Source organism: Pimephales promelas, chromosome 5 (genome assembly GCF_988280905.1).
Source record: "Pimephales promelas chromosome 5, fPimPro1.hap1.1, whole genome shotgun sequence".
NCBI lineage: Eukaryota > Metazoa > Chordata > Actinopteri > Cypriniformes > Leuciscidae > Pimephales > Pimephales promelas.
In genome coordinates, this window is record NC_142773.1 from 4,894,868 (window position 1) to 4,916,944 (window position 22,077).

At 46.3% G+C, this 22,077-nt stretch overlaps 1 protein-coding gene and 25 non-coding genes across 26 annotated transcripts; 5 read left to right on the plus strand and 21 right to left on the minus strand.

Moving 5' to 3' along the window:
- Positions 1-634: 634 nt before the first annotated feature.
- trnas-gcu (transfer RNA serine (anticodon GCU)) lies at positions 635-716 on the minus strand. The gene has a single exon. It is a non-coding gene; the product is annotated as a tRNA-Ser (tRNA).
- Positions 717-1,124: 408 nt separating this feature from the next.
- LOC148980554 (zinc finger MYM-type protein 1-like) lies at positions 1,125-5,230 on the minus strand. The gene is made up of 3 exons (XM_089130733.1): positions 5,057-5,230; positions 3,533-3,724; positions 1,125-2,813 (listed from the first exon to the last, which is right to left on the minus strand). The coding sequence occupies exons 1-3, from the start codon at positions 5,228-5,230 to the stop codon at positions 1,125-1,127; spliced, it is 2,055 nt and encodes a 684-aa protein (XP_088986859.1).
- A 397-nt stretch (positions 5,231-5,627) lies between these two features.
- On the minus strand, positions 5,628-5,709 carry trnas-gcu (transfer RNA serine (anticodon GCU)). The gene has a single exon. It is a non-coding gene; the product is annotated as a tRNA-Ser (tRNA).
- Positions 5,710-5,855: 146 nt separating this feature from the next.
- trnas-gcu (transfer RNA serine (anticodon GCU)) lies at positions 5,856-5,937 on the minus strand. The gene has a single exon. It is a non-coding gene; the product is annotated as a tRNA-Ser (tRNA).
- Positions 5,938-6,083: 146 nt separating this feature from the next.
- On the minus strand, positions 6,084-6,165 carry trnas-gcu (transfer RNA serine (anticodon GCU)). The gene has a single exon. It is a non-coding gene; the product is annotated as a tRNA-Ser (tRNA).
- A 302-nt stretch (positions 6,166-6,467) lies between these two features.
- On the minus strand, positions 6,468-6,549 carry trnas-gcu (transfer RNA serine (anticodon GCU)). Its single transcript has one exon. It is a non-coding gene; the product is annotated as a tRNA-Ser (tRNA).
- Positions 6,550-6,923: 374 nt separating this feature from the next.
- Positions 6,924-7,005, minus strand: trnas-gcu (transfer RNA serine (anticodon GCU)). Its single transcript has one exon. It is a non-coding gene; the product is annotated as a tRNA-Ser (tRNA).
- A 1,645-nt stretch (positions 7,006-8,650) lies between these two features.
- Positions 8,651-8,791, plus strand: LOC148980560 (U4 spliceosomal RNA). The gene has a single exon (XR_016168755.1). It is a non-coding gene; the product is annotated as a U4 spliceosomal RNA (small nuclear RNA).
- A 629-nt stretch (positions 8,792-9,420) lies between these two features.
- trnas-gcu (transfer RNA serine (anticodon GCU)) lies at positions 9,421-9,502 on the minus strand. The gene has a single exon. It is a non-coding gene; the product is annotated as a tRNA-Ser (tRNA).
- A 302-nt stretch (positions 9,503-9,804) lies between these two features.
- Positions 9,805-9,886, minus strand: trnas-gcu (transfer RNA serine (anticodon GCU)). Its single transcript has one exon. It is a non-coding gene; the product is annotated as a tRNA-Ser (tRNA).
- Positions 9,887-11,136: 1,250 nt separating this feature from the next.
- Positions 11,137-11,277, plus strand: LOC148980563 (U4 spliceosomal RNA). Its single transcript, XR_016168730.1, has one exon. It is a non-coding gene; the product is annotated as a U4 spliceosomal RNA (small nuclear RNA).
- A 629-nt stretch (positions 11,278-11,906) lies between these two features.
- trnan-guu (transfer RNA asparagine (anticodon GUU)) lies at positions 11,907-11,988 on the minus strand. The gene has a single exon. It is a non-coding gene; the product is annotated as a tRNA-Asn (tRNA).
- A 302-nt stretch (positions 11,989-12,290) lies between these two features.
- On the minus strand, positions 12,291-12,372 carry trnas-gcu (transfer RNA serine (anticodon GCU)). The gene has a single exon. It is a non-coding gene; the product is annotated as a tRNA-Ser (tRNA).
- A 374-nt stretch (positions 12,373-12,746) lies between these two features.
- trnas-gcu (transfer RNA serine (anticodon GCU)) lies at positions 12,747-12,828 on the minus strand. The gene has a single exon. It is a non-coding gene; the product is annotated as a tRNA-Ser (tRNA).
- A 1,033-nt stretch (positions 12,829-13,861) lies between these two features.
- Positions 13,862-14,002, plus strand: LOC148980567 (U4 spliceosomal RNA). Its single transcript, XR_016168756.1, has one exon. It is a non-coding gene; the product is annotated as a U4 spliceosomal RNA (small nuclear RNA).
- A 916-nt stretch (positions 14,003-14,918) lies between these two features.
- trnas-gcu (transfer RNA serine (anticodon GCU)) lies at positions 14,919-15,000 on the minus strand. Its single transcript has one exon. It is a non-coding gene; the product is annotated as a tRNA-Ser (tRNA).
- Positions 15,001-15,146: 146 nt separating this feature from the next.
- Positions 15,147-15,228, minus strand: trnas-gcu (transfer RNA serine (anticodon GCU)). Its single transcript has one exon. It is a non-coding gene; the product is annotated as a tRNA-Ser (tRNA).
- A 146-nt stretch (positions 15,229-15,374) lies between these two features.
- trnas-gcu (transfer RNA serine (anticodon GCU)) lies at positions 15,375-15,456 on the minus strand. Its single transcript has one exon. It is a non-coding gene; the product is annotated as a tRNA-Ser (tRNA).
- A 302-nt stretch (positions 15,457-15,758) lies between these two features.
- On the minus strand, positions 15,759-15,840 carry trnas-gcu (transfer RNA serine (anticodon GCU)). The gene has a single exon. It is a non-coding gene; the product is annotated as a tRNA-Ser (tRNA).
- A 374-nt stretch (positions 15,841-16,214) lies between these two features.
- On the minus strand, positions 16,215-16,296 carry trnas-gcu (transfer RNA serine (anticodon GCU)). Its single transcript has one exon. It is a non-coding gene; the product is annotated as a tRNA-Ser (tRNA).
- A 1,033-nt stretch (positions 16,297-17,329) lies between these two features.
- LOC148980573 (U4 spliceosomal RNA) lies at positions 17,330-17,470 on the plus strand. The gene has a single exon (XR_016168640.1). It is a non-coding gene; the product is annotated as a U4 spliceosomal RNA (small nuclear RNA).
- A 1,013-nt stretch (positions 17,471-18,483) lies between these two features.
- trnas-gcu (transfer RNA serine (anticodon GCU)) lies at positions 18,484-18,565 on the minus strand. The gene has a single exon. It is a non-coding gene; the product is annotated as a tRNA-Ser (tRNA).
- A 146-nt stretch (positions 18,566-18,711) lies between these two features.
- On the minus strand, positions 18,712-18,793 carry trnas-gcu (transfer RNA serine (anticodon GCU)). The gene has a single exon. It is a non-coding gene; the product is annotated as a tRNA-Ser (tRNA).
- A 146-nt stretch (positions 18,794-18,939) lies between these two features.
- On the minus strand, positions 18,940-19,021 carry trnas-gcu (transfer RNA serine (anticodon GCU)). Its single transcript has one exon. It is a non-coding gene; the product is annotated as a tRNA-Ser (tRNA).
- A 530-nt stretch (positions 19,022-19,551) lies between these two features.
- trnas-gcu (transfer RNA serine (anticodon GCU)) lies at positions 19,552-19,633 on the minus strand. Its single transcript has one exon. It is a non-coding gene; the product is annotated as a tRNA-Ser (tRNA).
- Positions 19,634-20,606: 973 nt separating this feature from the next.
- LOC148980578 (U4 spliceosomal RNA) lies at positions 20,607-20,747 on the plus strand. The gene has a single exon (XR_016168641.1). It is a non-coding gene; the product is annotated as a U4 spliceosomal RNA (small nuclear RNA).
- Positions 20,748-22,077: the final 1,330 nt, after the last annotated feature.

Genomic DNA, 22,077 nt, shown 5'->3' on the forward strand with positions numbered 1-22,077 from the left:
TTGACCTGTTCGCTAGGCTCTCTGTTTCTGCAGCTATTTTAAGGATGACGTCGTTGAAGTTGGCAGCAAGGTCCTTTGCCAGGCACACTTGTCTCTCTCGAAACACTAAACACATCAAACAACAAAAGCTGGGCTGTGGTGTGTTTCTGCCGCTATATTAAGGATGACTTTGCTAAACATGGCAGGCCGGGTACATTGAACGGCTTTGCCAGGCACACTTGGCTCTCTGAAAACACTAAAGACATCAAACGACGAGGATGGGATTCGAACCCACGCATGCAGAGCACAATGGATTAGCAGTCCATCGCCTTAACCACTCGGCCACCTCGTCACTCGACCAAACCTGTTTTCCCGAAGCTGGGCAGTGGTGTGTTTCGGCAGCTATTTTAAGGATGATGTTGTTAAAGTTGGCAGCAAGGTTCTTTGAATGGCTTTGCCAGGCGCACTTTGCACTCTTGACACATTCAGCTAAAGCTCGCCTTGAAGGGCACCTGTGCGGTTGACGTGTTCACTACATTTTCTCTCTGTTTCTGGCAGCTATATTAAGGATGATGTCGCTAAATTTGGCAGATAGGGTACATTGAACGGCTTTGCCAGGCGCACTTGTCTCTCTCGAAACACTAAACACATCAAACGACGAGGATGGGATTCGAACCCACGCGTGCAGAGCACAATGGATTAGCAGTCCATCGCCTTAACCACTCGGCCACCTCGTCACTCTCCAGCATGCGTTGCCCGAAGCTGGGCTGTGGTGTGTTTCTGCCGCTATATTAAGGATGATGTCGCTAAATTTGGCAGGTAGGGTACATTCAGGGCTGGACTGGGACAAAAAGTCAGCCCTGGACACTTCATCCAGACCGGCCCACTGAAAACACACGCACGCACACACACGTCTATACATGCATTAATCTGCATGTAAATTACTGATTAGAATTTATTTACTATCAAAACCCAGACAAAACTATTAAAATAATAAGCAAAGAAAATGATTTTATCAGGCTTTATTGTAAATAATTAAAGGCTTTAATTTATGTGCCACTTATTATTCTAATAGAAATATTAATGCTAATACTATATTAACTATATAAACTATATTTCATGAGGTTCAACATCACTGCCAGGACCTACAAAAGAAGCCTAGAAAACAGTTCACTTTTCTCTGCAACTTTGTCAATGATCACATCAGAGTCAAGAGAGAAAAGGATGTCCCTCTCTGTTGCCATCAACATAAAAGCTTCCAAGTGCTCCTGTGACAGCTTGCTTCTGAGTCTGGTTTTAATGAACTTAAGAGTTGAAAATGTGCGTTCACAGGCAACCTGAGTGATTGACAGGGTGAGCAGGAACTTGTATGCCAGACCTAGGAGGTGGTAGGCATTTGACATCAGATTGAACCTCCCGAGAATCTTGTAGCAACAGAGTGGACATTCATTACATGAGGAACACTCCTTGCATCGGATTTCAACCCCCTCATCTTCGGCCTTGTCTTCCAATGTTTTGACTTTGTACTCATCGAGTGGATACATTTTCAATTTTTCCCACTGCAGAACAAAACTTCTAAATTCAGATTGTAAGTTCTCAGCAGTTGCTTCACTGTCAAACCTCAACAGACATTTGCTGAGCTCTTGGAACATTGATGGTGGTAAAGAGGATGTCTTTAACTGAGTGAAGTTCCTGGGATCTAGAAATGCAAGGTCAGCATAGAGTGTCCCATGACCCAGAAACCTCCTGTGTAATGTCTCAGTAGCTGTGTCCATGATCTGATTATGGACTGTGACTTCATACACCTTTTCTGGATTTGTGACAGTTTCAGCATGAGGAATCTCTCCAGGCCTGGTTGTCTTCTTCCTCCTCCTTTTTGATGGCAATGCAGACTCAACTTCCAGCTCTATCTCTTTGTCTTGCTCCTGCAATTTTTCATTTGCCCACAGAACAAATTTCCCTGCAGCTGCTTTGACTGAGGAAAAGTCTCTTGACATGCTTTTCAGGCTTTCATGTGTTGCCATTACCATTCTGTGGGCAGACAAAATATCCATCCCTTGTGTTTGGAGGTATTTGGACAGTGGTGATGTATGCTCAAATATCCTGAGGAAGGTTTGTGCTGTCAGTATCATCTCATACTTAAGCAGAGCCTCAACAAATCCTCGTGCTTGAACGCGAGCAGTTGTTTTCATGGTCATATCCTCTTGTATTGCAGTCAATGCAAGGATGACATCCACATAGAGACAATTATCTGGATTTGCAAATGATCCAAACATTTTCCTGAGAGCATTATCTTTGGCCCCCCATCTTGTCTCGCCAATTGGTGAGAGTCGCCTCTGGTGCTTGCCCTGGGTCTCACTTTCCCACACATTCATCCTTTTGTATGACTCGCGAAAGAACACAGCGATATCATTAAGAACAGCAAACAGTGAACCACTTTCTATTACTGTTTGGGTTGTGTCAGCCAGAACGAGGTTTAGTACATGTGCATAACACCAAACATGCACTTGATTTGGTGCCACTTTGGACATCTGAGTGGAAAAGCCTTTGTATTGGCCTTGCATATTAGACGCACCATCTGTAGCATGTCCGATGCACTTGCTCAGATCCAAATTGAGCTTTTCAGCAAGCTCTGAAACAAGACTGACAAAATATTGTCCAGTCGATTCCTTGCACTTGACAATGCTGATAATCCTTTCGTGAATTTTGTCTGTAACATATCGTACAACAACAGAACACTGGTCTTGTGAGGTGATGTCCTGTGTGGTGTCAATCTGAAGTGAGAACATTTCGGCATTTTTTATGTCTCTCACGATGGTCTCCTGGATAAGGTGCTGAATGGTGTTAATGACAGAATTAATGGTTCTTGCAGACAGTAACGAAACCAGGGAACCTCTGCCTTTTGCCCCAGTTTGATGAATCTTCTTGGATTTTTCAATACATTCCTTTAAATGCTCTTTTAGACAGATGTCATACTTGCTTAACAGGACTATAACCTCCAAGAAGTTACCATGATCAATATTGAAGTCATCAAGCATGTATGCAGCTTCATTCTCTGACCTATAGCTAAGGCCTCTTTTGCCAATCATCTTTACAACATCAACTACACGCTCCAGTACTTGCCGTTTCTTTCGGATTTGTCTCCTGTGTGAGGACAACTGACTTCCACTAAGTAAGTCTTTCACATCTGATTTAGAGGCATTTAAAAAATATGCTTCTGCACAAGTTTTGTGAGCCATGCTCTTTTCATGTTCCTCTAAGCGCTGATGCACATGTTTCCAGTCTGTCATACCACTAATGAAGGGAGATTTGTCAGTTGACTTGGCAAATGCTAAGCAGACAGAGCAATGTAATGCATGACGTTCTTGGCGGTAAGTAAGCCACCTTCTATTAGTGCCATCCTTGCAACAGAACACTTTTTGCACTACTGGATTACTTGATGTTTGTTGAGGATGATACTCAAAAAAGGACTTTAAGCTTTCATGGTGGGGACGAATGTAGTAATCAATTTGTTCCTAGTTTTTTCACTTTCCTCTACTGTGTGAGTTCTTACTTCTCCGCTCTCTCCTATTCTTCCATGGACTCTGTCCTCTATTCCATCATGTGTTCTTTCTTTTCCTCTGTCTTTTTTCCTCTCTTCTCTCTCCTGTCTACTCTCATCTCCTCTGTCTTCTTCACATTCCTCTCCTGCCTCATGCCCTCTCTCCTCTCCTCTCGCCTCTAATGCAGACACACTGGCCCTAGCCTGAATAAACACAGATTTGATGTCACAAATGCACAAAAAAACGACACAGGACACAATATGTTCTAAAGACTGCAAAATAAATTTGATGGTGTTTCATGTTCTTACCCAGGTCTAAAAGGCTCAAATTTAAGTTTATAATGGCAAATAATGTAAGTATTGTATTGTTTCTTTAAAAAAAAAACATGCACCACTTTTCAGAATAATAACAAATGGAAAATTTCAGGACCTGTTGTTTTAGGACCACAGTTGTGGAGTTGGCGGGGGATCTTGGAGAGGTTATAGCTCACTCTATTATTTATGTATATTATTGTTTATATGTGTATAGCCTATATATTAACACAAATTACCTTGCACCTGTTGGCTGCTGATAGTAGTATAGTAAGACCACTGTTCTACAGTAAACGTGATTTATAAAGACCACTGATCTACAATAAAATAAAAGAGTAATTAAGACAACTTGTACTTGCCATGCCTAAAATAAATAAACCAAACAAAAATTAGCTATTGTTTTCTTTTTAAATAAGCTGCAATCTCATTTTACAATTCCAATTTCAATCCCACAATAGACACTACTAGACTAACTATTAAATTCAATCATACTGGTTTCAGGTACAGATATTGCATAATCAAATGTAAAATACTTTACTTAACATGTCGTATCATATCATATATATATATATATATATATATATATATATATATATATATATACACACACACACACACATCTGCGCTTAATCCTTTAATCCTTGTTAAAGCTGTTAGTCAAGAGCAGAGAGTTATTTCTCCGACTTTTGTTCACATTAATGAGAAAGACGGTATAGGTATAAAAGGCTTGCCTGGCACGTTCAGGGATTTTTTTCTCAATTGATTACAAATGGAAAAAATATGCATTATATATATATATATATATATATATATATATATATCCAGTCAACTGTGGTCATATATATTCCAGTCAACTATGGTCATTTAATGGCTTCCCTGAGGTATAACGTTCTGTGACATAATTGTTGTTCTCCTGATGTTTTACTGATCTCTTTCCGTGGTTGAAAAGCACTGATTGATCGATATTATTTATGAGGCATACCGTTCGGTAAGTTGAAGTGTAACTTCAGTTTACTTAAACTGAGGCGTTAAAGCGATCTGTCACGTCATATTTTCTAGCGCCAAAACGGTATTTCGTAATAAAATGGACAGAACCTGAGAGCTGAGAATTTTAAATGTAATTTATATAGATCAGTGAGTGGACATATACAGCTGGAATATCGTAACATTATTTAAACAAAACAATGCAGAATGCTACGTGAAGCCTATCATTAAATGTCTCACCTCAGCAGTCTGGCCCGCCCTGCTGACATCTTCACTGAAGTCTTTTGCTGGCCTTCCAGCAAATAATTCGTTTATTTTTGCACATTTGGTGGCATCTGCCTCAAGTGCTTGTCTTTTTCTATCTCTCAACTTCTCGGCCCCTCCTTTACGTTTAGAGATGTTGTGTTTTATCATATTGATATTGCATTTCTTTGCACATTATCACATCGCTGCAGACTGCAGTTGTGAAGCGGCCGCTTTTCAAGTCTTGAACTTGATTCCGATTGGCCAATGTTCAGTGAACACGTCACGTGTCGTGTGCTTATTACACAGACCTGTCAGTCTTGCAGCTCGCATCAGCTTCATGCGGCTTCATGAGAGAGAGACACATAAGCTCGGAATTGGACTATACAACAATATAGGAATATATTTACGATTAGATTTAAAAAAAAAAAAAAAAAAAAGCACCGGCCCAACCATACCGCGGCCCACCGGGAATCTCCCGGTAGTCCCGATGGCCAGTACATGCCTGGGTACATTGAACGGCTTTGCCAGGCACACTTGTCTCTCTCGAAACACTAAACACATCAAACGACGAGGATGGGATTCGAACCCACGCGTGCAGAGCACAATGGATTAGCAGTCCATCGCCTTAACCACTCGGCCACCTCGTCACTCTCCAGCATGTGTTGCCCGAAGCTGGGCTGTGGTGTGTTTCTGCCGCTATATTAAGGAGGATGTCGCTAAATTTGGCAGGTAGGGTACATTGAACGGCTTTGCCAGGCGCACTCGTCTCTCTCGAAACACTAAACACATCAAACGACGAGGATGGGATTCGAACCCACGCGTGCAGAGCACAATGGATTAGCAGTCCATCGCCTTAACCACTCGGCCACCTCGTCACTCTCCAGCATGTGTTGCCCGAAGCTGGGCTGTGGTGTGTTTCTGCCGCTATATTAAGGATGACTTTGCTAAACATGGCAGGCCGGGTACATTGAACGGCTTTGCCAGGCACACTTGGCTCTCTGAAAACGCTAAAGACATCAAACGACGAGGATGGGATTCGAACCCACGCGTGCAGAGCACAATGGATTAGCAGTCCATCGCCTTAACCACTCGGCCACCTCGTCACTCGACCAGACCTGTTTTCCCGAAGCTGGGCAGTGGTGTGTTTCGGCAGCTATTTTAAGGATGATGTTGTTAAAGTTGGCAGCAAGGTTCTTTGAATGGCTTTGCCAGGCGCACTTTGCTCTCTCGACACATTCAGCTAAAGCTCGCCTTGAGGGGCACCTGTGCGGTTGACGTGTTCACTACATTTTCTCTCTGTTTCTGCAGCTATATTAAGGATGATGTCGCTAAATTTGGCAGATAGGGTACATTGAACGGCTTTGCCAGGCGCACTTGGCTCTCTCGAAACACTAAACACATCAAACGACGAGGATGGGATTCGAACCCACGCGTGCAGAGCACAATGGATTAGCAGTCCATCGCCTTAACCACTCGGCCACCTCGTCTCTCTCCAGCATGTGTTGCCCGAAGCTGGGCTGTGGTGTGTTTCTGCCGCTATATTAAGGATGACTTTGCTAAACATGGCAGGCCGGGTACATTGAACGGCTTTGCCAGGCACACTTCGCTCTCTGAAAACGCTAAAGACATCAAACGACGAGGATGGGATTCGAACCCACGCGTGCAGAGCACAATGGATTAGCAGTACATCGCCTTAACCACTCGGCCACCTCGTCACTCTCCTGCATGTGTTGCCCGAAGCTGGGCTGTGGTGTGTTTCTGCCGCTATATTAAGGATGACTTTGCTAAACATGGCAGGCCGGGTACATTGAACGGCTTTGCCAGGCACACTTGGCTCTCTGAAAACGCTAAAGACATCAAACGACGAGGATGGGATTCGAACCCACGCGTGCAGAGCACAATGGATTAGCAGTCCATCGCCTTAACCACTCGGCCACCTCGTCACTTGACCAAACCTGTTTTCCCGAAGCTGGGCAGTGGTGTGTTTCGGCAGCTATTTTAAGGATGATGTTGTTAAAGTTGGCAGCAAGGTTCTTTGAATGGCTTTGCCAGGCGCACTTTGCTCTCTTGACACATTCAGCTAAAGCTCGCCTTGAGGGGCACCTGTGCGGTTGATGTGTTCACTACATTTTCTCTCTGTTTTTGCAGCTATATTAAGGATGATGTCGCTAAATTTGGCAGTTAGGGTACATTGAACGGCTTTGCCAGGCGCACTTGTCTCTCTCGAAACACTAAACACATCAAACGACAAGGATGGGATTCAAACCCACTCGTGCAGAGCACAATGGATTAGCAGTCCATCGCCTTAACCACTCGGCCACCTCGTCACTCTCCAGCATGTGTTGCCCGAAGCTGGGCTGTGGTGTGTTTCTGCCGCTATATTAAGGATGACTTTGCTAAACATGGCAGGCCGGGTACATTGAACGGCTTTGCCAGGCACACTTGGCTCTCTGAAAACGCTAAAGACATCAAACGACGAGGATGGGATTCAAACCCACGCGTGCAGAGCACAATGGATTAGCAGTCCATCGCCTTAACCACTCGGCCACCTCGTCACTCGACCAGACCTGTTTTCCCGAAGCTGGGCAGTGGTGTGTTTCGGCAGCTATTTTAAGGATGATGTTGTTAAAGTTGGCAGCAAGGTTCTTTGAATGGCTTTGCCAGGCGCACTTTGCTCTCTCGACACATTCAGCTAAAGCTCGCCTTTAGGGGCACCTGTGCGGTTGACGTGTTCACTACATTTTCTCTCTGTTTCTGCAGCTATATTAAGGATGATGTCGCTAAATTTGGCAGGTAGGGTACATTGAACGGCTTTGCCAGGCGCACTTGGCTCTCTGAAAACACTAAAGACATCAAACGACGAGGATGATATTCAAACCCACGTGTGCACAACACAACATAATAGCAGTCCATCACCTAACCACTCAGCCACCTCGCCACAACTTTTTGGATGTTGGAAGTAGTAATTTGGTGCTTTTCAACCCCATCTCATTAACATGATGGAGATACAGTTCACCATATTGTGTTGGAAATGGTTTGGCTGATGAGAGAGGTAACCCTTCGACTGACCTGCAAGGAGCATTGGGTTCTATGGGTTAGGAGACTCACAACTGTTTTGATAGAGGGAGATCTGCTTATGTTTCATTTGTGTGCTGCTTCTGATTTGTTGGAAAGAACCTAGAGAGAACGCCTGGGTCGAGAAAAAGGCAGCATAGCTTGCATTGGACCTCTCTCCGAATATGTTTGCAGTGTGCACTCTTCATTATCCTACCCAACCTCGTAGGGAGCTCGTGGAATGGATCCCGAACTCAAACATATTCTTGGACATTGAGCTTTATAACTCCGCCCCTTTGCTACCAGGATCCACAATTCTCTCCCCCCAAAATTAGAAAGCAGCGCATTTTTTGTTCTTTGAGTGAAGAGATAACAATGATAAAACCTTTTTGTGCACATACCTCACCTGTTTCGTAGACACACCATGCAGCCGTCAGTGCCCAAAAGCTTATTACATGGCAGTTTAAAGCTTGATACCACCCTGTCGTTCCATGTCCAGATAAAAGCACAGAAGACGCTGCTCCTTTTGCCGGCATTCTTTCGCAGAGGCAATATCGTAGTCTATGAGGTTTATCCGAGACGTGATTTTTGCTGGTTGAAAACTTTACCCAATACCCCGCTGGGATGACTTGAAATATAGTCAGCCTTGGCAATTTTTGACGGTCTCTTAGGAGGCTTTGAGACTTGTTGAAAGAACAGAATTGTGCTTTCGCTCCTTGAAAGTGCTGCATTCACTGTGACGGCGAAGACATGAGCTTGAAGACGGTTGGTGTAGTCAGTATTTGGACCACCCTTAGAATGTGTTTTTGTTTTTATAAAGGTCATATCCATGCAACAGGGGCCTTCTTGTTTTGATCCTGTCCTCGACAATGTTTTCAGAAATGAACAGGTGCTTTTTCTGCAGCTACAATTAAAATGAAATTCAGCTAAAGCTTGCCTTGAGGGGCACCCCTGCAGTTGACCTGTTCGCTAGGCTCTCTGTTTCTGCAGCTATTTTAAGGATGACGTCGTTAAAGTTGGCAGCAAGGTCCTTTGCCAGGCGCACTTGTCTCTCTCGAAACACTAAACACATCAAACGACAAGGATGGAATTCGAACCCACGCGTGCAGAGCACAATAGATTAGCAGTCCATCGCCTTAACCACTCGGCCACCTCGTCACTCGCCTGCATGTGTTGCCCGAAGCTGGGCTGTGGTGTGTTTCTGCCACTATATTAAGGATGACTTTGCTAAACATGGCAGGCCGGGTACATTGAACGGCTTTGCCAGGCACACTTGGCTCTCTGAAAACACTAAAGACATCAAACGACGAGGATGGGATTCGAACCCACGCGTGCAGAGCACAATGGATTAGCAGTCCATCGCCTTAACCACTCGGCCACCTCGTCACTCGACCACACCTGTTTTCCCGAAGCTGGGCAGTGGTGTGTTTCGGCAGCTATTTTAAGGATGATGTTGTTAAAGTTGGCAGCAAGGTTCTTTGAATGGCTTTGCCAGGCGCACTTTGCTCTCTCGACACATTCAGCTAAAGCTCGCCTTGAGGGGCACCTGTGCGGTTGACGTGTTCACTACATTTTCTCTCTGTTTCTGCAGCTATATTAAGGATGATGTCGCTAAATTTGGCAGGTAGGGTACATTGAACGGCTTTGCCAGGCGCACTCGTCTCTCTCGAAACACTAAACACATCAAACGACGAGGATGGGATTCGAACCCACGCGTGCAGAGCACAATGGATTAGCAGTCCATCGCCTTAACCACTCGGCCACCTCGTCACTCTCCAGCATGTGTTGCCCGAAGCTGGGCTGTGGTGTGTTTCTGCCGCTATATTAAGGATGACTTTGCTAAACATGGCAGGCCGGGTACATTGAACGGCTTTGCCAGGCACACTTCGCTCTCTGAAAACGCTAAAGACATCAAACGACGAGGATGGGATTCGAACCCACGTGTGCAGAGCACAATGGATTAGCAGTACATCGCCTTAACCACTCGGCCACCTCGTCACTCTCCTGCATGTGTTGCCCGAAGCTGGGCTGTGGTGTGTTTCTGCCGCTATATTAAGGATGACTTTGCAGCAAGGTTCTTTGAATGGCTTTGCCAGGCGCACTTTGCTCTCTCGACACATTCAGCTAAAGCTCGCCTTGAGGGGCACCTGTGCGGTTGACGTGTTCACTACATTTTCTCTCTGTTTCTGCAGCTATATTAAGGATGATGTCGCTAAATTTGGCAGGTAGGGTACATTGAACGGCTTTGCCAGGCGCACTTGGCTCTCTGAAAACACTAAAGACATCAAACGACGAGGATGATATTCAAACCCACGTGTGCACAACACAACATAATAGCAGTCCATCACCTAACCACTCAGCCACCTCGCCACAACTTTTTGGATGTTGGAAGTAGTAATTTGGTGCTTTTCAACCCCATCTCATTAACATGATGGAGATACAGTTCACCATATTGTGTTGGAAATGGTTTGGCTGATGAGAGAGGTAACCCTTCGACTGACCTGCAAGGAGCATTGGGTTCTATGGGTTAGGAGACTCACAACTGTTTTGATAGAGGGAGATCTGCTTATGTTTCATTTGTGTGCTGCTTCTGATTTGTTGGAAAGAACCTAGAGAGAACGCCTGGGTCGAGAAAAAGGCAGCATAGCTTGCATTGGACCTCTCTCCGAATATGTTTGCAGTGTGCACTCTTCATTATCCTACCCAACCTCGTAGGGAGCTCGTGGAATCGATCCCGAACTCAAACATATTCTTGGACATTGAGCTTTATAACTCCGCCCCTTTGCTACCAGGATCCACAATTCTCTCCCCCCAAAATTAGAAAGCAGCGCATTTTTTGTTCTTTGAGTGAAGAGATAACAATGATAAAACCTTTTTGTGCACATACCTCACCTGTTTCGTAGACACACCATGCAGCCGTCAGTGCCCAAAAGCTTATTACATGGCAGTTTAAAGCTTGATACCACCCTGTCGTTCCATGTCCAGATAAAAGCACAGAAGACGCTGCTCCTTTTGCCGGCATTCTTTCGCAGAGGCAATATCGTAGTCTATGAGGTTTATTCGAGACGTGATCTTTGCTGGTTGAAAACTTTACCCAATACCCCGCTGGGATGACTTGAAATATAGTCAGCCTTGGCAATTTTTGACGGTCTCTTAGGAGGCTTTGAGACTTGTTGAAAGAACAGAATTGTGCTTTCGCTCCTTGAAAGTGCTGCATTCACTGTGACGGTGAAGACATGAGCTTGAAGACGGTTGGTGTAGTCAGTATTTGGACCTCCCTTAGAATGTGTTTTTGTTTTTATAAAGGTCATATCCATGCAACAGGGGCCTTCTTGTTTTGATCCTGTCCTCGACAATGTTTTCAGAAATGAACAGGTGCTTTTTCTGCAGCTACAATTAAAATGAAATTCAGCTAAAGCTTGCCTTGAGGGGCACCCCTGCAGTTGACCTGTTCGCTAGGCTCTCTGTTTCTGCAGCTATTTTAAGGATGACGTCGTTAAAGTTGGCAGCAAGGTCCTTTGCCAGGCGCACTTGTCTCTCTCGAAACACTAAACACATCAAACGACAAGGATGGAATTCGAACCCACGCGTGCAGAGCACAATCGATTAGCAGTCCATCGCCTTAACCACTCGGCCACCTCGTCACTCGCCTGCATGTGTTGCCCGAAGCTGGGCTGTGGTGTGTTTCTGCCGCTATATTAAGGATGACTTTGCTAAACATGGCAGGCCGGGTACATTGAACGGCTTTGCCAGGCACAATTGGCTCTCTGAAAACACTAAAGACATCAAACGACGAGGACGGGATTCGAACCCACGCGTGCAGAGCACAATGGATTAACAGTCCATCGCCTTAACCACTCTGCCACCTCGTCACTCGACCACACCTGTTTTCCCGAAGCTGGGCAGTGGTGTGTTTCGGCAGCTATTTTAAGGATGCTGTTGTTAAAGTTGGCAGCAAGGTTCTTTGAATGGCTTTGCCAGGCGCACTTTGCTCTCTCGACACATTCAGCTAAAGCTCGCCTTGAGGGGCACCTGTGCGGTTGACGTGTTCACTACATTTTCTCTCTGTTTCTGCAGCTATATTAAGGATGATGTCGCTAAATTTGGCAGGTAGGGTACATTGAACGGCTTTGCCAGGCGCACTCGTCTCTCTCGAAACACTAAACACATCAAACGACGAGGATGGGATTCGAACCCACGCGTGCAGAGCACAATGGATTAGCAGTCCATCGCCTTAACCACTCGGCCACCTCGTCACTCTCCAGCATGTGTTGCCCGAAGCTGGGCTGTGGTGTGTTTCTGCCGCTATATTAAGGATGACTTTGCTAAACATGGCAGGCCGGGTACATTGAACGGCTTTGCCAGGCACACTTCGCTCTCTGAAAACGCTAAAGACATCAAACGACGAGGATGGGATTCGAACCCACGCGTGCAGAGCACAATGGATTAGCAGTACATCGCCTTAACCACTCGGCCACCTCGTCACTCTCCTGCATGTGTTGCCCGAAGCTGGGCTGTGGTGTGTTTCTGCCGCTATATTAAGGATGACTTTGCTAAACATGGCAGGCCGGGTACATTGAACGGCTTTGCCAGGCACACTTGGCTCTCTGAAAACGCTAAAGACATCAAACGACGAGGATGGGATTCGAACCCACGCGTGCAGAGCACAATGGATTAGCAGTCCATCGCCTTAACCACTCGGCCACCTCGTCACTCGACCAGACCTGTTTTCCCGAAGCTGGGCAGTGGTGTGTTTCGGCAGCTATTTTAAGGATGATGTTGTTAAAGTTGGCAGCAAGGTTCTTTGAATGGCTTTGCCAGGCGCACTTTGCTCTCTCGACACATTCAGCTAAAGCTCGCCTTGAGGGGCACCTGTGCGGTTGACGTGTTCACTACATTTTCTCTCTGTTTCTGCAGCTATATTAAGGATGATGTCGCTAAATTTGGCAGGTAGGGTACATTGAACGGCTTTGCCAGGCGCACTTGGCTCTCTGAAAACACTAAAGACATCAAACGACGAGGATGATATTCAAACCCACGTGTGCACAACACAACATAATAGCAGTCCATCACCTAACCACTCAGCCACCTCGCCACAACTTTTTGGATGTTGGAAGTAGTAATTTGGTGCTTTTCAACCCCATCTCATTAACATGATGGAGATACAGTTCACCATATTGTGTTGGAAATGGTTTGGCTGATGAGAGAGGTAACCCTTCGACTGACCTGCAAGGAGCATTGGGTTCTATGGGTTAGGAGACTCGCAACTGTTTTGATAGAGGGAGATCTGCTTATGTTTCATTTGTGTGCTGCTTCTGATTTGTTGGAAAGAACCTAGAGAGAACGCCTGGGTCGAGAAAAAGGCAGCATAGCTTGCATTGGACCTCTCTCCGAATATGTTTGCAGTGTGCACTCTTCATTATCCTACCCAACCTCGTAGGGAGCTCGTGGAATCGATCCCGAACTCAAACATATTCTTGGACATTGAGCTTTATAACTCCGCCCCTTTGCTACCAGGATCCACAATTCTCTCCCCCCAAAATTAGAAAGCAGCGCATTTTTTGTTCTTTGAGTGAAGAGATAACAATGATAAAACCTTTTTGTGCACATACCTCACCTGTTTCGTAGACACACCATGCAGCCGTCAGTGCCCAAAAGCTTATTACATGGCAGTTTAAAGCTTGATACCACCCTGTCGTTCCATGTCCAGATAAAAGCACAGAAGACGCTGCTCCTTTTGCCGGCATTCTTTCGCAGAGGCAATATCGTAGTCTATGAGGTTTATCCGAGACGTGATTTTTGCTGGTTGAAAACTTTACCCAATACCCCGCTGGGATGACTTGAAATATAGTCAGCCTTGGCAATTTTTGACGGTCTCTTAGGAGGCTTTGAGACTTGTTGAAAGAACAGAATTGTGCTTTCGCTCCTTGAAAGTGCTGCATTCACTGTGACGGCGAAGACATGAGCTTGAAGACGGTTGGTGTAGTCAGTATTTGGACCTCCCTTAGAATGTGTTTTTGTTTTTATAAAGGTCATATCCATGCAACAGGGGCCTTCTTGTTTTGATCCTGTCCTCGACAATGTTTTCAGAAATGAACAGGTGCTTTTTCTGCAGCTACAATTAAAATGAAATTCAGCTAAAGCTTGCCTTGAGGGGCACCCCTGCAGTTGACCTGTTCGCTAGGCTCTCTGTTTCTGCAGCTATTTTAAGGATGACGTCGTTGAAGTTGGCAGCAAGGTCCTTTGCCAGGCACACTTGTCTCTCTCGAAACACTAAACACATCAAACAACAAAAGCTGGGCTGTGGTGTGTTTCTGCCGCTATATTAAGGATGACTTTGCTAAACATGGCAGGCCGGGTACATTGAACGGCTTTGCCAGGCACACTTGGCTCTCTGAAAACACTAAAGACATCAAACGACGAGGATGGGATTCGAACCCACGCATGCAGAGCACAATGGATTAGCAGTCCATCGCCTTAACCACTCGGCCACCTCGTCACTCGACCAAACCTGTTTTCCCGAAGCTGGGCAGTGGTGTGTTTCGGCAGCTATTTTAAGGATGATGTTGTTAAAGTTGGCAGCAAGGTTCTTTGAATGGCTTTGCCAGGCGCACTTTGCACTCTTGACACATTCAGCTAAAGCTCGCCTTGAAGGGCACCTGTGCGGTTGACGTGTTCACTACATTTTCTCTCTGTTTCTGGCAGCTATATTAAGGATGATGTCGCTAAATTTGGCAGATAGGGTACATTGAACGGCTTTGCCAGGCGCACTTGTCTCTCTCGAAACACTAAACACATCAAACGACGAGGATGGGATTCGAACCCACGCGTGCAGAGCACAATGGATTAGCAGTCCATCGCCTTAACCACTCGGCCACCTCGTCACTCTCCAGCATGCGTTGCCCGAAGCTGGGCTGTGGTGTGTTTCTGCCGCTATATTAAGGATGATGTCGCTAAATTTGGCAGGTAGGGTACATTGAACGGCTTTGCCAGGCACACTTGTCTCTCTCGAAACACTAAACACATCAAACGACGAGGATGGGATTCGAACCCACGCGTGCAGAGCACAATGGATTAGCAGTCCATCGCCTTAACCACTCGGCCACCTCGTCACTCTACAGCATGTGTTGCCCGAAGCTGGGCTGTGGTGTGTTTCTGCCGCTATATTAAGGATGACTTTGCTAAATATGGCAGGCCGGGTACATTGAACGGCTTTGCCAGGCACACTTGGCTCTCTGAAAACGCTAAAGACATCAAACGACGAGGATGGGATTCGAACCCACGCGTGCAGAGCACAATGGATTAGCAGTCCATCGCCTTAACCACTCGGCCACCTCGTCACTCGACCAAACCTGTTTTCCCGAAGCTGGGCAGTGGTGTGTTTCGGCAGCTATTTTAAGGATGATGTTGTTAAAGTTGGCAGCAAGGTTCTTTGAATGGCTTTGCCAGGCGCACTTTGCTCTCTCGACACATTCAGCTAAAGCTCGCCTTGAGGGGCACCTGTGCGGTTGACGTGTTCACTACATTTTCTCTCTGTTTCTGCAGCTATATTAAGGATGATGTCGCTAAATTTGGCAGGTAGGGTACATTGAACGGCTTTGCCAGGCGCACTCGTCTCTCTCGAAACACTAAACACATCAAACGACGAGGATGGGATTCGAACCCACGCGTGCAGAGCACAATGGATTAGCAGTCCATCGCCTTAACCACTCGGCCACCTCGTCACTCTCCAGCATGTGTTGCCCGAAGCTGGGCTGTGGTGTGTTTCTGCCGCTATATTAAGGATGACTTTGCTAAACATGGCAGGCCGGGTACATTGAACGGCTTTGCCAGGCACACTTCGCTCTCTGAAAACGCTAAAGACATCAAACGACGAGGATGGGATTCGAACCCACGCGTGCAGAGCACAATGGATTAGCAGTACATCGCCTTAACCACTCGGCCACCTCGTCACTCTCCTGCATGTGTTGCCCGAAGCTGGGCTGTGGTGTGTTTCTGCCGCTATATTAAGGATGACTTTGCTAAACATGGCAGGCCGGGTACATTGAACGGCTTTGCCAGGCACACTTGGCTCTCTGAAAACGCTAAAGACATCAAACGACGAGGATGGGATTCGAACCCACGCGTGCAGAGCACAATGGATTAGCAGTCCATCGCCTTAACCACTCGGCCACCTCGTCACTCGACCAGACCTGTTTTCCCGAAGCTGGGCAGTGGTGTGTTTCGGCAGCTATTTTAAGGATGATGTTGTTAAAGTTGGCAGCAAGGTTCTTTGAATGGCTTTGCCAGGCGCACTTTGCTCTCTCGACACATTCAGCTAAAGCTCGCCTTGAGGGGCACCTGTGCGGTTGACGTGTTCACTACATTTTCTCTCTGTTTCTGCAGCTATATTAAGGATGATGTCGCTAAATTTGGCAGGTAGGGTACATTGAACGGCTTTGCCAGGCGCACTTGGCTCTCTGAAAACACTAAAGACATCAAACGACGAGGATGGTATTCAAACCCACGTGTGCACAACACAACATAATAGCAGTCCATCACCTAACCACTCAGCCACCTCGCCACAACCTTTTGGATGTTGGAAGTAGTAATTTGGTGCTTTTCAACCCCATCTCATTAACATGATGGAGATACAGTTCACCATATTGTGTTGGAAATGGTTTGGCTGATGAGAGAGGTAACCCTTCGACTGACCTGCAAGGAGCATTGGGTTCTATGGGTTAGGAGACTCACAACTGTTTTGATAGAGGGAGATCTGCTTATGTTTCATTTGTGTGCTGCTTCTGATTTGTTGGAAAGAACCTAGAGAGAACGCCTGGGTCGAGAAAAAGGCAGCATAGCTTGCATTGGACCTCTCTCAGAATATGTTTGCAGTGTGCACTCTTCATTATCCTACCCAACCTCGTAGGGAGCTCGTGGAATCGATCCCGAACTCAAACATATTCTTGGACATTGAGCTTTATAACTCCGCCCCTTTGCTACCAGGATCCACAATTCTCTCCCCCCAAAATTAGAAAGCAGCGCATTTTTTGTTCTTTGAGTGAAGAGATAACAATGATAAAACCTTTTTGTGCACATACCTCACCTGTTTCGTAGACACACCATGCAGCCGTCAGTGCCCAAAAGCTTATTACATGGCAGTTTAAAGCTTGATACCACCCTGTCGTTCCATGTCCAGATAAAAGCACAGAAAACGCTGCTCCTTTTGCCGGCATTCTTTCGCAGAGGCAATATCGTAGTCTATGAGGTTTATCCGAGACGTGATCTTTGCTGGTTGAAAACTTTACCCAATACCCCGCTGGGATGACTTGAAATATAGTCAGCCTTGGCAATTTTTGACGGTCTCTTAGGAGGCTTTGAGACTTGTTGAAAGAACAGAATTGTGCTTTCGCTCCTTGAAAGTGCTGCATTCACTGTGACGGCGAAGACATGAGCTTGAAGACGGTTGGTGTAGTCAGTATTTGGACCTCCCTTAGAATGTGTTTTTGTTTTTATAAAGGTCATATCCATGCAACAGGGGCCTTCTTGTTTTGATCCTGTCCTCGACAATGTTTTCAGAATTGAACAGGTGCTTTTTCTGCAGCTACAATTAAAATGAAATTCAGCTAAAGCTTGCCTTGAGGGGCACCCCTGCAGTTGACCTGTTCGCTAGGCTCTCTGTTTCTGCAGCTATTTTAAGGATGACGCCGTTGAAGTTGGCAGCAAGGTCCTTTGCCAGGCGCACTTGTCTCTCTCGAAACACTAAACACATCAAACAACAAGGATGGGATTCGAACCCACGCGTGCAGAGCACAATGGATTAGCAGTCCATCGCCTTAACCACTCGGCCACCTCGTCACTCGCCTGCATGTGTTGCCCGAAGCTGGGCTGTGGTGTGTTTCTGCCGCTATATTAAGGATGACTTTGCTAAACATGGCAGGCCGGGTACATTGAACGGCTTTGCCAGGCGCACTTGGCTCTCTGAAAACACTAAAGACATCAAACGACGAGGATGGGATTCAAACCCACGCATGCAGAGCACAATGGATTAGCAGTCCATCGCCTTAACCACTCGGCCACCTCGTCACTCGACCAACCCTGTTTTCCCGAAGCTGGGCAGTGGTGTGTTTCGGCAGCTATTTTAAGGATGATGTTGTTAAAGTTGGCAGCAAGGTTCTTTGAATGGCTTTGCCAGGCGCACTTTGCACTCTCGACACATTCAGCTAAAGCTCGCCTTGAAGGGCACCTGTGCGGTTGACGTGTTCACTACATTTTCTCTCTGTTTCTGCAGCTATATTAAGGATGATGTCGCTAAATTTGGCAGGTAGGGTACATTGAACGGCTTTGCCAGGCGCACTTGTCTCTCTCGAAACACTAAACACATCAAACGACGAGGATGGGATTCGAACCCACGCGTGCAGAGCACAATGGATTAGCAGTCCATCGCCTTAACCACTCGGCCACCTCGTCACTCTCCAGCATGCGTTGCCCGAAGCTGGGCTGTGGTGTGTTTCTGCCGCTATATTAAGGATGATGTCGCTAAATTTGGCAGGTAGGGTACATTGAACGGCTTTGCCAGGCACACTTGGCTCTCTGAAAACGCTAAAGACATCAAACGACGAGGATGGGATTCGAACCCACGCGTGCAGAGCACAATGGATTAGCAGTCCATCGCCTTAACCACTCGGCCACCTCGTCACTCTCCAGCATGTGTTGCCCGAAGCTGGGCTGTGGTGTGTTTCTGCCGCTATATTAAGGATGATGTCGCTAAATTTGGCAGGTAGGGTACATTGAACGGCTTTGCCAGGCACACTTGGCTCTCTGAAAACGCTAAAGACATCAAACGACGAGGATGGGATTCGAACCCACGCGTGCAGAGCACAATGGATTAGCAGTCCATCGCCTTAACCACTCGGCCACCTCGTCACTCGACCAAACCTGTTTTCCCGAAGCTGGGCAGTGGTGTGTTTCGGCAGCTATTTTAAGGATGATGTTGTTAAAGTTGGCAGCAAGGTTCTTTGAATGGCTTTGCCAGGCGCACTTTGCTCTCTTGACACATTCAGCTAAAGCTCGCCTTGAGGGGCACCTGTGCGGTTGACGTGTTCACTACATTTTCTCTCTGTTTTTGCAGCTATATTAAGGATGATGTCGCTAAATTTGGCAGGTAAGGTACATTGAACGGCTTTGCCAGGCGCATTTGTCTCTCTCGAAACACTAAACACATCAAACGACAAGGATGGGATTCAAACCCACTCGTGCAGAGCACAATGGATTAGCAGTCCATCGCCTTAACCACTCGGCCACCTCGTCACTCTCCAGCATGTGTTGCCCGAAGCTGGGCTGTGGTGTGTTTCTGCCGCTATATTAAGGATGACTTTGCTAAACATGGCAGGCCGGGTACATTGAACGGCTTTGCCAGGCACACTTGGCTCTCTGAAAACACTAAAGACATCAAACGACGAGGATGGGATTCGAACCCACGCGTGCAGAGCACAATGGATTAGCAGTCCATCGCCTTAACCACTCGGCCACCTCGTCACTCGACCAACCCTGTTTTCCCGAAGCTGGGCAGTGGTGTGTTTCGGCAGCTATTTTAAGGATGATGTTGTTAAAGTTGGCAGCAAGGTTCTTTGAATGGATTTGCGGTTGACGTGTTCCCTACATTTTCTCTCTGTTTCTGCAGCTATATTAAGGATGATGTCGCTAAATTTGGCAGGTAGGGTACATTGAACGGCTTTGCCAGGCGCACTTGGCTCTCTGAAAACACTAAAGACATCAAACGACGAGGATGGTATTCAAACCCACGTGTGCACAACACAACATAATAGCAGTCCATCACCTAACCACTCAGCCACCTCGCCACAACTTTTTGGATGTTGGAAGTAGTAATTTGGTGCTTTTCAACCCCATCTCATTAACATGATGGAGATACAGTTCACCATATTGTGTTGGAAATGGTTTGGCTGATGAGAGAGGTAACCCTTCGACTGACCTGCAAGGAGCATTGGGTTCTATGAGTTAGGAGACTCACAACTGTTTTGATAGAGGGAGATCTGCTTATGTTTCATTTGTGTGCTGCTTCTGATTTGTTGGAAAGAACCTAGAGAGAACGCCTGGGTCGAGAAAAAGGCAGCATAGCTTGCATTGGACCTCTCTCAGAATATGTTTGCAGTGTGCACTCTTCATTATCCTACCCAACCTCGTAGGGAGCTCGTGGAATCGATCCCGAACTCAAACATATTCTTGGACATTGAGCTTTATAACTCCGCCCCTTTGCTACCAGGATCCACAATTCTCTCCCCCCAAAATTAGAAAGCAGCGCATTTTTTGTTCTTTGAGTGAAGAGATAACAATGATAAAACCTTTTTGTGCACATACCTCACCTGTTTCGTAGACACACCATGCAGCCGTCAGTGCCCAAAAGCTTATTACATGGCAGTTTAAAGCTTGATACCACCCTGTCGTTCCATGTCCAGATAAAAGCACAGAAAACGCTGCTCCTTTTGCCGGCATTCTTTCGCAGAGGCAATATCGTAGTCTATGAGGTTTATCCGAGACGTGATCTTTGCTGGTTGAAAACTTTACCCAATACCCCGCTGGGATGACTTGAAATATAGTCAGCCTTGGCAATTTTTGACGGTCTCTTAGGAGGCTTTGAGACTTGTTGAAAGAACAGAATTGTGCTTTCGCTCCTTGAAAGTGCTGCATTCACTGTGACGGCGAAGACATGAGCTTGAAGACGGTTGGTGTAGTCAGTATTTGGACCTCCCTTAGAATGTGTTTTTGTTTTTATAAAGGTCATATCCATGCAACAGGGGCCTTCTTGTTTTGATCCTGTCCTCGACAATGTTTTCAGAAATGAACAGGTGCTTTTTCTGCAGCTACAATTAAAATGAAATTCAGCTAAAGCTTGCCTTGAGGGGCACCCCTGCAGTTGACCTGTTCGCTAGGCTCTCTGTTTCTGCAGCTATTTTAAGGATGACGTCGTTGAAGTTGGCAGCAAGGTCCTTTGCCAGGCACACTTGTCTCTCTCGAAACACTAAACACATCAAACAACAAAAGCTGGGCTGTGGTGTGTTTCTGCCGCTATATTAAGGATGACTTTGCTAAACATGGCAGGCCGGGTACATTGAACGGCTTTGCCAGGCACACTTGGCTCTCTGAAAACACTAAAGACATCAAACGACGAGGATGGGATTCGAACCCACGCATGCAGAGCACAATGGATTAGCAGTCCATCGCCTTAACCACTCGGCCACCTCGTCACTCGACCAGACCTGTTTTCCCGAAGCTGGGCAGTGGTGTGTTTCGGCAGCTATTTTAAGGATGATGTTGTTAAAGTTGGCAGCAAGGTTCTATGAATGGCTTTGCCAGGCGCACTTTGCTCTCTCGACACATTCAGCTAAAGCTCGCCTTGAGGGGCACCTGTGCGGTTGACGTGTTCACTACATTTTCTCTCTGTTTCTGCAGCTATATTAAGGATGATGTCGCTAAATTTGGCAGGTAGGGTACATTGAACGGCTTTGCCAGGCGCACTTGGCTCTCTGAAAACACTAAAGACATCAAACGACAAGGATGGTATTCAAACCCACGTGTGCACAACACAACATAATAGCAGTCCATCACCTAACCACTCAGCAACCTCGCCACAACCTTTTGGATGTTGGAAGTAGTAATTTGGTGCTTTTCAACCCCATCTCATTAACATGATGGAGATACAGTTCACCATATTGTGTTGGAAATGGTTTGGCTGATGAGAGAGGTAACCCTTCGACTGACCTGCAAGGAGCATTGGGTTCTATGGGTTAGGAGACTCACAACTGTTTTGATAGAGGGAGATCTGCTTATGTTTCATTTGTGTGCTGCTTCTGATTTGTTGGAAAGAACCTAGAGAGAACGCCTGGGTCGAGAAAAAGGCAGCATAGCTTGCATTGGACCTCTCTCAGAATATGTTTGCAGTGTGCACTCTTCATTATCCTACC